Source organism: Oncorhynchus gorbuscha, linkage group LG03 (assembly GCF_021184085.1).
Source record: "Oncorhynchus gorbuscha isolate QuinsamMale2020 ecotype Even-year linkage group LG03, OgorEven_v1.0, whole genome shotgun sequence".
NCBI classification, from domain to species: domain Eukaryota; kingdom Metazoa; phylum Chordata; class Actinopteri; order Salmoniformes; family Salmonidae; genus Oncorhynchus; species Oncorhynchus gorbuscha.
The window spans coordinates 43,033,273-43,047,105 of NC_060175.1; the positions used below are offsets into that span (position 1 = coordinate 43,033,273).

General features: G+C 40.6%; 1 protein-coding gene across 4 annotated transcripts in view; it reads right to left on the reverse strand.

Annotated features, from left to right (window-relative positions):
• Positions 1-13,833, reverse strand: part of LOC124031407 (ankyrin repeat and SAM domain-containing protein 1A-like) — a 48,476-nt gene that overhangs the window by 4,839 nt on the left and 29,804 nt on the right. For all 4 annotated transcript variants that reach the window (XR_006838124.1, XM_046342614.1, XM_046342615.1 and 1 more), the window contains 9 exons: positions 8,177-8,275; positions 7,720-7,866; positions 7,296-7,412; positions 5,413-5,586; positions 4,593-4,730; positions 4,261-4,332; positions 4,076-4,162; positions 3,743-3,880; positions 3,087-3,269 (listed from right to left, as the gene is read on the reverse strand). Coding sequence is in view for 3 of the 4 variants with exons in the window: in XM_046342614.1 (XP_046198570.1) it covers positions 3,087-3,269; positions 3,743-3,880; positions 4,076-4,162; positions 4,261-4,332; positions 4,593-4,730; positions 5,413-5,586; positions 7,296-7,412; positions 7,720-7,866; positions 8,177-8,275 (1,155 nt within the window). In the remaining variant the exon portion in view is untranslated. The remainder of the gene's footprint in view (positions 1-3,086; positions 3,270-3,742; positions 3,881-4,075; positions 4,163-4,260; positions 4,333-4,592; positions 4,731-5,412; positions 5,587-7,295; positions 7,413-7,719; positions 7,867-8,176; positions 8,276-13,833) is intronic.

Sequence of the window (13,833 nt, forward strand, 5' to 3'; positions counted from 1 at the left end):
CGTCAGTCTATTCTTGTTCTGAGAATTGAAGGCTATTCCATGCGGGAAATTGCCAAGAAATTGAAGATCTCGTCCAACGCTGTGTACTACTCCCTTCACAGAACAGAGCAAATGGTCTCTAACCAGAATAGAGAGAGTGGGAGGCCCTGGTGCACAACTGAGCAAGAGGACAAGTACATTAGGATGTCTAGTTTGAGAAACAGACGCCTCACAAGTCCTCAACTGGCAGCTTCATTAAATAGTACCCGCAAAACACCAGTCTCAACTTTATAATATTTTTTTGAAGATAAATACACAATGCAGAGGACGAGAGGACTAAAAACTAGAGTATTAATGCTCAATAGAGAATTGTAAGTAGGAGTTGGGTTTCAGTTCAACAGCTGTTTAGAATCTGTGGAATGTCACTCCTGAACTCAGAGCTATGTGTGCTACGTTCTGTACATTGAGTCTGGAGCAGGATGCTGGTTATTTGGCCATTGGCCCAGTTGTACTGCAAGGACTTCTAATTGGTCAACCCCAGGCTAGGGTGGGGGGTTGTAAATGGCATCCTGTTCCTTTGTTATGTGGAGAAAAGCTGAGGACAGTGGAGACTGAACATCTACCTCCCAGCATAACATCTATGATTTGTCCTTATCAAATAAACATATTTTTCTCCCCTTGATTTGCTTTGTAGTTTGTGTTATTGAAGAATAACATCAACTGCTAACAACGTCAACAGTGAAGAGGCGACTCCGTTAGCTGGCCTTCTAGGCAGAGTTCCTCTGTCCAGTGTGTGTGTTATTTTTTCCATCTTAATTTTTTCTTTTGATTGGCCAGTCTGAGATATGTTTATTCTTTGTAACTCCGCCTAGAAGGCAAGAGTCGCCTCTTCACTGTTGGCGTTGAGACTGGTGTTTTACAGAAACTATTTAATAAAGCTGGCAGTTGATAACTTGTGAGGCGTCGGTTTCTTAAACTAGACACTAATGTACATGTCCTCTTGCTCAGTTGTGCACCTGGGCCTCCCACTCCTCTTTTTATTCTGGTTAGAGCCAGTTTGCGCTGTTCTGTGAAGGGAGTAGTACACAGCGTTTTGCGAGATCTTTAGTTTCTTGGCAATTTCTCGCATGGAAAAGCCTTCATTTCTCAGAACAATAATAGACTGATTGGTTTCAGAAGAAAGTTCTTTGTTTCTGGCCATTTTGAGCCTGTAATCGAACCCACAAATGCTGATGATCCACATACTCAACTAGTCTAAAGAAGGCCAGTTTTATTGCTTTTTTAATCAGAACAACAGTTTTCACCTGTGCTAACATAATTGCAAAAGGGTTTTCTAATGATCAATTACCCTTTTAAAATGATAAACTTGGATTAGCTAACACAACGTGCCATTGGAACACAAGAGTGATGGTTGCTGATAATGGGCCTCTGTACGCCTATGTAGATATTCCATAAAAAATCTGCAGTTTACAGCTACAATAGTCATTTAGAACATTAAGAATGTCTACACTGTATTTCTAATCAATTTGATGTTAATTTAATGGACAAAAAAATGGCTTTTCTTTCAAAAACAAGGACATTTCTAAGTTACCCCAAACTTTTGAATGGTAGTGTACATCGGACCAAAATAGTGCATACCTGGCAAGAATGAAAGTACATCGAAAAAAATGACAGGTCATCTCACAATTGTGAAATTAATCTACATTAAAAGCTTCAAATGGAGTTGTCTTGTTCTAGATGTTCCAAGAATTCCACTGCCTAAAAGTAGATCATAAATACTGCCAACCCTGTACATTATGCAGCGAACTGATTACCTCATAATATATTATGTTTTATAGCAGATAATAAAGCATAGTGATTTGCGTGGACACATAAACATGTTGAGCAGTGTGCATGCACGGTCCAGACGGTCCAGCTTTCTCAGGTGACTGTGATCACTGAGTGTTCATTATTCAGGGTCCTGAAAGGCCAATACATCCATACATGGCCCAGGGCATACGTAAACATTTATGTAACATTCTCAATCAATATCCTGGGAATCAGAGGGGCCGGGTGACAAGCAGAGAGACGCACAGTTCTCCCTCTCTCTCTATTTACAGATTATATTATATCCTGCCTGTTAGCAAAAAATAAGACTATTCACTCATCAAGTTTCGCATACTGTATTGCTGCAGGAAAATCTACTCCGATCTGAGTGACTCAGAGTTGGGAAGGTGAGATTGGTAGCAAAGTAATGAGTCATCAATTTCATCGCACTACAAATCTTCCTTTTTTTAATAGTGTGATCAGTGGTTTAAAATCCGGAGGAACATTTGCTCACAATGACTGTGTGTTATCTGATTGTGCATATTTATGCATGCATGCCTACGCATGTACACATACATACGTAACTGAAAAAAATAAAGAAAACACTTGAGTAAATGAGGGATACAAAGGGTATTGAAAGCAGATGCTTCCACACAGGTGTGGTTCCGGAGATATTTAGGCAATTAACATCCCATCATGCTTAGTGTCATGTATAAAAATGCCCAGTTGCCCATTATTTTGGCTACCATGGCTGGAAGAAAGAAGAAGAGAAAGAAGAAGAGATCACAGTGACTTTGAAAGAGGTCTTAAAAGAGCATAAGGGGGTTAAAGTGTGTGTGTGTGTGTGTGTGTGTGTGTGTGTGTGTGTGTGTGTGTGTGTGTGTGTGTGTGTGTGTGTGTGTGTGTGTGTGTGTGTGTGTGTGTGTGTGTGTGTGTGTGTGTGTGTGTGTGTGTGTGTGTGTGTGTGTGTGTGTGTGTGTGTGTGTGTGTGTGTCTCAGCCACCAGATCTCAATCCAATTGAACACTTATGGGAGATTCTGGAGCGGTGCCTGAGACAGTGTTTTCCACCACCATCAACAAAACACCAAATTATGGAATTTCTTGTGGAAGAATGGTGTCGTATCCCTCCAATAAAGTTCCAGACACTTGTAGAATCTTTGCCAAGGAGCATTAAAGCAGTTCAGTGGCCCAACACCCTATTAAGACATTTTATGTTGGTGTTTCCTTTATTTTGACAGTTTAGAAACACACACACAGCTACATGTCATTTTTTTGTTTATGCTCAGTGTGTGGTACTCACTGTTGATCTCCTCATGCTGCTCCATTGTTGTGACGTGGGCCGGCTGGATTTGGTCTCAATGACCTCTGACCCCAGAGAAGGTGGGGGGACTGGGACATACTGCCTGGCCTTGGTCTGGAGAGCCAGCTGATAGGCCACCTCAAATGCCTGTCCCAGTGTCAGGATGATCTCATAAGTCTGAGTCTGTACCGAGGGAGACAGTAAAGAATGAAGAGATAGTTGCAGTAGTGACTGACAGCTACTTTGAATGAGGCACAATCTGCATTTTTATCATTGCGTTGTCAATCATAGCAGTGGAACTAAGTTAATCGAGTGTTTAATTAGATAATCAAGATGTAGCTGTTTCATGTGCCACGAATGTTTTGCACGTGGCTTATAAAAGAGACTAATCAAGATATTATGTTACTTCCATGACAGCAGGTGCATTACCTTAATCAAGACATTAAGGCAATTTAATTCATCAAGAAGCTGCATGCAGTTTTGTCAATCAAGTTTTTCCTTTCAATATTTTTTAATGATTAGATATGGCATTTAGAAACAAATGAATACAAATCAGAGTACTTTAGAAGGTGGGAAAAGGGTGATAGTATTTTGGCATAGCCTTATGGAATGATTGATTCAGGGGTTTGGGCTGGTGTCATCATTGTGTTCCTCACCACTTCCACAGTGCTGAAGACATGGCAGAAGTGGTGGCCACTCTTACTGTCCTTGGTGATGTAGGCGAAGGTGCAGAGGTCATCAGGGTCCTGGGCCGCACAGGAGATGTTCCTGATCTCATGCTCGGCTACTATTGTCTGGTGAGAGGACAAAAGAACAGGTTGGAACTGAGGAGCAACAGGAACAAATCCATCGACCAGTAACAACCACTGACTTAATCCGAACCAACAGTGATATCTTTATTGTAGGGGAAATAATATGAGAACACGAGAGAGAAAAATCATGCAGTTGAGCTCATCATGCATTTCTCATTGCCAACAGGCTCCCATTACCTTAGTGGCGGCATCAATGAACTTGACCCCTTTATAAGTGATGGAGAGGATGACAACAGGACCCTTTTTGGAATGGTCCTTTGACTTCTACAAGTAGAAAGAAAATGGTGAGGGGATCCATATTAATACAGAGTGCTAGAATAGAGTGATTGAGTATTGATCTGTAGTATGACAGTCAGACTTACCCTAATTTTAGCACAGGCTTCTTGAGTGGACTCAATCCCCCTTAGATCCCTGATAATCATTGATCCCATATACTGGAAAATAAGCAACAAAACAGGCTATTATCTCTGAACTCAGTGGGTACAGACGTCAATTCAATGTATATTCCAAGTTGGTTCAAAGAAATGACGTGGAAACAACGTTGATTCAACCAGTTTGTGCACAGTGGGAACTATCAATTCTTGAAACATCAAGCGATTATCAAACACGGATTGAGGACTTTTCTAGTGGCTGAGATTCAAGGGGATTTCCATTGACACAACAAGACAGGAGATTGACCATTGACATGACTTACACTGGCCTCATACCCGCAAGACTCTAAGATAAGTTTCTCAGGCTGGTGATGCCAAGCAGAGACCGTGGTGTACGTGGCAGACTGGCTCGGCGGCCGGAGGGTCAAACGGGGTTCCCTTTGTCGGTCACTCCGCCTGTCCTAGAAAGACAGATAGACATGGATTGATCCTGTACTGTACAAAGATTTTATGGCAGAACATTTAGTCACAAAATATTACAGGATTCTAAAACTAAAAAGATGCTGACTGATCAAAAGTTGTCTGGATGTCCTTTGGATGGTGGACCATTCTTGATACACAAAGGAAACTGTTGAATGTGAAAAACCCAGCAGCTTTGCAATTCTTAACAAAAACTGGTGCACATGGTACCTACTACCATACCCCGTTCAAAGGCACTCACATGTTTTGTCTTGTCCATTCACCCTCTGAATGGCACACATGCACTATCCATGTCTCAAATGTCTCAAGGCTTAAAAATCCTTCTTTATCCTGTCTCCTCCCCTTTATCTACACTGATTTAAGTGGATTTAACAAGTGACATCAATAAGGGATCATAGCTTTCACCTGGATTCACCTGGTCAGTGTATGTCATCGAAAGAGCAGGTGTTCTTAATGTGTTATATACTCAGTGCATATTTAATACAAGCATGGAATGACTTCAATAATCTGTTAAACACATAACAGCTTCTGTTTCAGATCACCCCAGCAGCAGATAGCTCTCTTTATAACATGATTATCCCAAGCACACCACAGAGACACATACTGTATTTCTGTTACTTCATGAGGTACAGGTAAAGACAGCGTTTTGGCAGGAGGACTAACGTGGGAGCGGGGTCTCTCGCTGTAGGAGCGCAGGGACACGCTACAGTCCTGGTCCATGGCTCTCCTCCTCCTGCCTCCCTCTCCCAAGGGCAGGAGCATGTCCATGGAGCGACTGGTGGAAGGGTCCATCTGACTCAGAGGAGAGGTCCCTGTCTGGGACAACAGGTCCTGAAACTGCCACGTAAAGATTGATTGATCATATTTATGACTGATTGGATGTGAAAGATAAGAAAACATAGTGCCACAATACATATTTCAATAAGATATTAGAGCATTATGTAATGGCATACAGTACAAATGAGATCCCAGCTAGCACATAATGTTCTGAGAACCATGTGTTTCTTAGAGCTTGATTGTTCTATGGTTATTTTGCATACTACCTTCCCACAACTTTCTGAGAATGGTGCAGGATAGTGGCTTGGCTTTAAAACATTCTTAGCACATTTAAGGAACTTGACAAAATATATATATATATTTTTGGTATGTCATTAACAGAACATTTCCTAAAAGTTCAAACATGGTTACATTTATTCGCTCCGACATTTTATGGTTGCTAAAATTCTAATAATTTGCCTAATTTCAGTTTATGTGACAAACATAGTGAGAAAATAGTACAATTATTTTCTCACTATACTATCTAAAGTGCTGTGATATATCCATAACCAAAAATATTGTACTTTCAGCTGTTTGAAGCTGGTGTACAAAACCTAAAGTAGCAGACACAAAAGGAAACTAAAAAACAGGAGGCGGAGAGATAGTGCACATAGAACATATCTACTCATTTTTAAACTTGCTTTCAATGAGAATGACAGATCTATAACTCACATTTCCATATGGATATTGTCGGGTCGCCCAAAAAGTTACATATTGTAGCTTCAATTTAAACGTTGGTAATGTTCTAGGAATGTTCTCCAACTGGTTTGACATTGGGAATGTTTAAATATAGTCCAGAGAACATTAAGAAACAACATTCTTCTGTGGGAATTTCAGTACTTCAGCATAACGTTTTTTACAGGTTTCCACATGGTTCTATTTAAAGTCATGTTCTCAAACTGTTTTGAGAATGTTATGAAAACTTTCCATAAAAAAAACACAATAAACCTTCGTAACATTCAGAGAACATTCTAAGAATGTTATTAAAAACATACATTTAATTCTCCGAAAGCAAACAATTATTATTATGAGTCGTCCTCAATTCAGCAGCCTCCACCGATTCTGTTCTCAGCATCAACTAAACTCTATCTTGTTAACTGTGTTCAGGTGTATGGCCTCGACAACTAATTGATCACACCTCATCTTAATGAGTGCTTGTTTCCTTTGAAAAGTGATCTGTTTTAATATACTAAAAGGAGCAGATTTGTATGTGTAATAAAACATGTCATGGTAGCTCCATCCTGGTGGTGCAGTGGACTAATTCCATGCATAGAGAGCAGAAGATTTTGTAGGTTTGAAGCTCACTGACGCTGTGTCACAATTCAAAAGAAATACGTTTGCATGATTAATGCCTAAGGAAATTCATTTCTATCTGTACTTGGATTTTTTAAGTTAATACAAAAAAGCTAGCAGTGTTATTAAAAGTCTTATTGAAACATTCAGTAGTAGTTTTAAGGAAGTTATTTAAAAAACTGAAAAATAATAATTTTAGTTCTCAGAGCTTTAATAAAACTTCCCAGAAAAACTTCAAGGAACCAGGTTAAAACGTTCTCTGAACCTCCCTGCAACCTAAAAATAAATGTTCCCTTCCGTTTTACCGGTCAGGAAACTTTTGGCTTCGTTTCCAGATCCAGTGGGAAACCAAAAACATATGTTCCCACAACTTCCAAGGAACCAAATGTGCTAGCTGGGATTATTGTTCAAATGTAAGACTGATTACTCTTACTAACCCTGATCTGTGAGAGACGGTGAGAGATCTGTGATTTGGTCGGGGCCTCCTCATAGGGCCGCTCTGCCAGAGATGCTATGATTCTCTTCCTGTGGCCCAGAGGGCTGATTTTCAACACCTGCAGAGACGTGCACAGATAAGACACAATGGTAACTACTAGACCGTACATAGGACTACGTTCATATGAACAACACAGACACTAATATTGACAAACAAGTACAAACCAACAAATATGAATGGAAATACACATTATACACTCACACTGACTGTATATAGTGAGTCTGACACCTATGCTGGCACTCGACAAGCAGACAGAATGGACTCTCCTCAATTATTCAGCTCAAATCTGTTTTGCCTTAAGCTTAGCACAGTGCTGTCTCTTCCCTGAGGCACTACATAATTCACTAACAAAACATTGGCCTCACATTGACAATCTCCAGCTCCCATAGATTCTTCACACAGTCCAAGGTACGGTAGCCACTGGACAGGAAGTTAGGCAGGTACTCCTGGAGGCCTAGCACATCCAACCAGGTGGACAGAGAGGTGCTGCCATCACAGCCCAGGGCTTTCACCTACAAAGAGGGACAGAAAGGAGATCAAATTACATTCAAATAAAAGCAGGATTTCACAATTTCTTTCAAGATTTTAAAACCGCACACAATGTCAAAAGGCTTGTTCACATGATTGATTTTGCCAAACATAGCTGCAGACTAGATCAAAGCTACTTTACAATACATTATCATGATTGAAAATACTGTGCACAAACATAGATAATGCACACTCCTTGACACCTTGATGTACGGTGGCTTCTTAGACAGGGATGAATGGTCAACCCGGCACAAGGTTGCAGGCAGTGACCTGGACTGATGATAACTACTGTACCTTGGGCAAGCTGCGTGCTGCACGGATGATCTTCTTTCTGTGACCAGGGTCAGTGATTCCCATATCTCTAAGATCCGTGTCCTCCATCACGTTACTGCCCTACAAAAGCATCAACGCACGCATGCACACGCATAAGTTAATTACACAGGTACCACAAACTGCAGACACTTCCCAAAGTCCACAGTATACTGAAACACGTATAAATCCCTTAAGATAACTATTACAGTTTTTTTCGATTGCTAAACGACAGTGGGCACAACTGGAGGCACATGTGCAAAACTCTAACTACAGTCTGCACTACCAACAGTCACCTGAGCTAAACAGTTCACGTCACCTGCAAAACTCATTCCAAGCAACACAACTCTTAACACATGGCTCAAAACACGCTCAGTGTAGCCAAACACTATGCACAACCCTCACTGAGATAACACACACTGTCACTCAGAACACACTGAGAGTAAAAACACTAGCATCAAACACCAATACAGAAAATACAAACTTTTCATCTTTACAGTTTGAACAATTTCAGTGACTTCATACAAAGTAATATTTTCTTCAAAGAAAAGAGTGACATTCTTTCACATGATTTATTACATTTTTAGAACATAACAATTCTTTAAGGTAAATGAAAATTAGCAGTTTGCTTCAATAGTCTGTAGTAATTTACAGAATTACAGTAATGAGAAAAAAAAGGTAGAAACTAAAAGTACATACTGTAATTCGAACAAATAATTGAGGGGCTAATCCTGCCTCTCTCTCTAGCATCAGGCCACAGGTTTTCTTCAACATCACATCTAATGTTTTTTCTCTTGCCATGCACCTGGGGAAGAACCTTCTGGAATGCCTTATCCATCCCTGGCAGTCCTCTGGACTCGTGTCCTCACATCCGGCACGCATGGCTTCCAAAAGAGACATTTGGTCATGTGGGTGGTGACCAAACACTTTCCACCTCCAGGCAGAGAAAAACTCCTCTATTGGGTTGAGGAAGGGTGAATATGCAGGCAGGTACAAAACCATAAATCTGTGATGTGCTGCAAACCAATCTGTGACAGCTGCAGAGTGGTGAAAAGCAACGTTATCGCAAACTATGACAAAAACTTGGGGGTTTCTTACTGGCTCCCCCTGTTCTGCTGGCACTAGCTGAGCATAGAGCTGTTCTAGGAAAGCTATAAGCCTTTCTGTGTTGTATGGGCCAATGAGTGGTGTGTTGAGAAGCAAACCATCATTGACCATTGCAGCACACATGGTGATATTTCCCCCCCTTTGGCCTGGAACCTCCACAGTGGCCCTTTGACCTATAACATTCCTTCCTCTGCGTCGTGTTTTGGCATGGTTAAATCCAGCTTCATCGATAAATAGAAATGAATGTGGTCTTTCCAGTGCTTCCACCTCCATTACTCTCTGAAAAACAGTAAGTGCACAGTTTTACTGTAGAAATGCTAGTGTTTTTTTTACTGTAAATATTTTGTATAGCTGTGTACATAACCTCAGACGTCTTACCTGGACATATTGGTATCTTTGCTCTTTTACCCGTTCACTGTTTCTCTCGAATGGTTCAGTGTATAACTGTTGCATTGTAACTTGGTGTTTCTTTAGGACTCGAGCAATAGTTGTTGTGCTGACAGAATTAACATTTTCAAATATATCATTATCAGCCAGCACTCCATCTTGAATCTCCCACAGTTTTATTGCATTGTTGACAACAACCATGTCAACAATAGCATTTTCCTGTGCATCTGAAAATATTTTTCCTCTTCCCCCTGGTGGGGGCAACCTTTGGGTCCTGTTGTAAAAATATATTTTACAGTCAAACTTACTGTAATATATATCTGTGTAAATATTCTATAATTGCAATACAAAATAGATTCCTGTAATGTTTTCATTTACTGTAAGGATGTAACTCTCACCTGTTTGCATGATGGAAAATTCGCATTACAGATGCCACTGTGGATCTTTGCAGATTGGGTTGCACCCTCAACCCTGCCTCTCTCAATGAGAGAGCATGGTTCACGACATGGTCTATAAGTGTAGCCCTTATTTCTTCTGAAATAACAGCTCTTTGTCTTCATTGTCTGCCTCCACACATCCACCCTCTCCCTGCCACCCTTCTCCCTCCACGAACCCATCTTCCTTGTTCCATTTCCAAAATGAGTCTTTCTGAGCTCTACCTACATATACTGTAATATGTGTGTGTGTTCACTAACAAGTCTAAAACAAGATACCTGCTTAGCCTTTCAGCTGAAATTGCAATCAGCAGTGTTTGAAAGGCACAAGGCTGAAATCTATTCCGTTTTGAATGTGTGGTTCACAGTTTTGACAGCAGTGTGTTAGCATTTGAACAAAGTGCTGTAAATCCACAGTGTTGTGCAGGTTGTGGTTAAAGTCATGGGATAAGTGTGTAGAGTTTTGAAAACTGTGTTCAAGCAATGAAAAACGAACTAGAGTTTGGTCCACATGAACTGCTGCTGTGCAGACTGTAGTTAGAGTTTTGCACGTGACTCCAGTTGTGTCCACTGTCATTTAGCAATCAAAAAAAAACTGTAACATAGACATTACAACATCTCCTACACTCTATAGGTCCCTATATGCAATCAATAATACACACACACACACACACACACACACACACACACACACACACACACACACACACACACACACACACACACACACACACACACACACACACACACACACACACACACACACACACACACACACACACACACACACACACACACACACACACACACACACACACACACACACACACACACACACACAAATGAACACACAAGTAAAAGCACACACACACACTTATTTATGTCCTCAGACAAACAAGAATTGGAGGACATTGGAGTCAAATAAATTGTGCATGCCAAAGGTAATCAATCTATTTTAATGAAAAACCACCAAGGGAAAAGCAATCAAAACTTCAGCAGCTTTTACATCTGAGCTGCAATGTTGCAATGTAACATTATATCTGCTATGAGGGAAATGTTTAGGACTACGCATCTATGTGTGTGTGTGTGTGTGTGTGTGTGTGTGTGTGTGTGTGTGTGTGTGTGTGTGTGTGTGTGTGTGTGTGTGTGTGTGTGTGTGTGTGTGTGTGTGTGTGTGTGTGTGTGTGTGTGTGTGTGTGTGTGTGTGTGTGTGTGTGTGTGTGTGTGTGTGTGTGTGTGTGTGTGTGTGTGTGTGTGTGTGTGTGTGTGTGTGTGTGTGTGTGTAAACAGCTGTGGTGTTGGAGACAAGGAATGAGGATTTCACTGCATATAATTGTGAATACAATAAAGTCAACTTAACATTTCCCATTTTCCTTTACAGTAATGATTGACAACAATAAATGTGCACCATTTGTTTTACGTAGTTCTCCATAAGAGGCACAAGCTTCGTCATCTAATTCAGGTTTATAGGGGGGAACAAAGATACAAGGAGACCCTTAAAAATGTGTAGCTCAGCATTTTCCCAGTGGACTGCCGCAGATTGATTCTTCCTGGCCAAGAATGTTAAAATGGAGCTAGTCTTTTCTAAATATGGCATGACTGCTTGTTTCTGGAGCACAATGCAGCAGTTACAGTCACAAAGTATGACAGTAGGAAATTACACACTGATTATCACTAGAACAAGGATCAAACTAATGCAGTGACTGACTTCAGGAATAGCCTGAAATAGATATTTCAACTAAAGTGATTGTTGGATGTTCCAGGAGGTCCCATGGGAGCTTGTCATTTATACTTCATCAGGAAAATATGATTAAGTAATGAATATCTATTTTTATCCATATCTATAACTGCTTATTACATAACTGCGATACATACAGTCTACAGTCTACTTCATCACAAAGGAGGAAGGTGTCATGAAATGAGGAGGCTCTAAAAATATATGTATTTTATGATTTGCGATGTAAAAAGCACCAAAAGCCCCATAAGGGAAAACGATAGGCCATACGAGAGGCATGAGAGACCCATTTATGTTTGATGAAAGCAACAAAAAATTATTATCAACTTGTAAAAATTAGGAAAATGGGGACACAGCGGTTTATTATTTATGATCCCTCAAAAGCTGCACTTGGAGCAATCATCCCATGCTGAGACAAATCCCTACAGAGTGTTTGTGAGCCTGTGTTCTCTGATGGTAGTCATACTGTATCTACATTGATAGGTCTGAAGGGTCGTCTAACTATGATTTCTCAGTAATGAAGAATTTGTTCTATGACACCCTTGCCTTTGGGGTCAGCAGGAAAATGGGGCATTCAGATTTTCCCCACTGAGCTTTAGTATAAAAGAGAGAGAAGATTTGATTTCTCTCCTATTTTATTAATGAAGATGGCATCTTTATATTTGCATCTTTCATGTCAGTTGTTCACCAACTAATGTGCATCTCTGGCACAGTCACCATTACATTTGCTCCTCATGGCTTCATGATATTGTATTTCTATGTGATTTATAAATTTATTTGATGATAGGGTTGAACAATATCTCACAGAGTATGTCAACTATTCACAAAAACGATTCAGGGCAAAACCCAGCACAACACCTTTCCTGATCCAGAATCTGCCCACCAAGTAAATAAAATAATTAACACATCAGCTCTGCAGTGATACAAAGAATTTGGCAGACAGACAGTTCAATAGGACACCATTGAACCTTTACAACATCTCTCTGACTGCTCTGACCTTTTCAGACACAACCTACAAGTCCTTGTAAGTATCTGCGGGTAATATGTCCTGCAGGGAGCTCATCAATTATCTGCTTGGTGCTTCTACATCTCAGACACATTAGTCAAGAGATTAACATTAACATCACAATGCTAATGAACCATTATCCTCATCCTATTATTACCTTATTCAAGAGATTCTCCGGTTCTTTTGTATGGATTTTAGCCAGTAGTTCTTAGAGTAGGCCTTACGGTCCCCAAAAATGTTACTCTCTTTTACTTTCTGTTCCGAACGTACTAGACGACCAGTTCTTATAGCCGTTAGCCGTACACTTATCCTACTCCTCCTCTGTTCCTCTGGTGATGTAGAGGTTAATCCAGGCCTTGCAGTGCCTAGCTCAACTCCCATTCCCCAGGTGCTCTCATTTGTTGACTTCTGTAACCGTAAAAGCCTTGGTTTCATGCATGTTAACATTAGAAGCTTCCTCCCTAAGTTTGTTTTATTCACTGCTTTAGTACACTCTGCAAACCCGGATGGCCTAGCCGTGTCTGACTCCTGGCTTAGGAAGGGCACCAAAATCCCAGAAATTCCATCCCTTACTATAACATTTTCCCAAAAGATAGAACTGTCAAAGGGGGCAGAGTTGCAATCTACTGCATAGATAACCTGCAAAGTTCTGTCATACTATCCAGGTCTGTTCCCAAACAATTTGAGCTTCTACTTTTAAAAATCCAGATTTCCAGAAACAAGTCTCTCACCGTTGCCGCTTGCTATAGACCACCTTCTGCCCCCAACTGTGCCCTGGACACCATATGTGAATTGATTTCCCCCCATCTATCTTCAGAGCTCGTGTGTAATGAACTTCGTCTGTTGTTTGTAGAGAGGCAGACCGAAATGCAGCGTGTAGGTTACTCATGATCTTTAATAAAGATAAAGCGGTACATGAAATAATAGAAAATACAAAAACAACAAACGAGTGAAACAAATTACAGCCTATCTG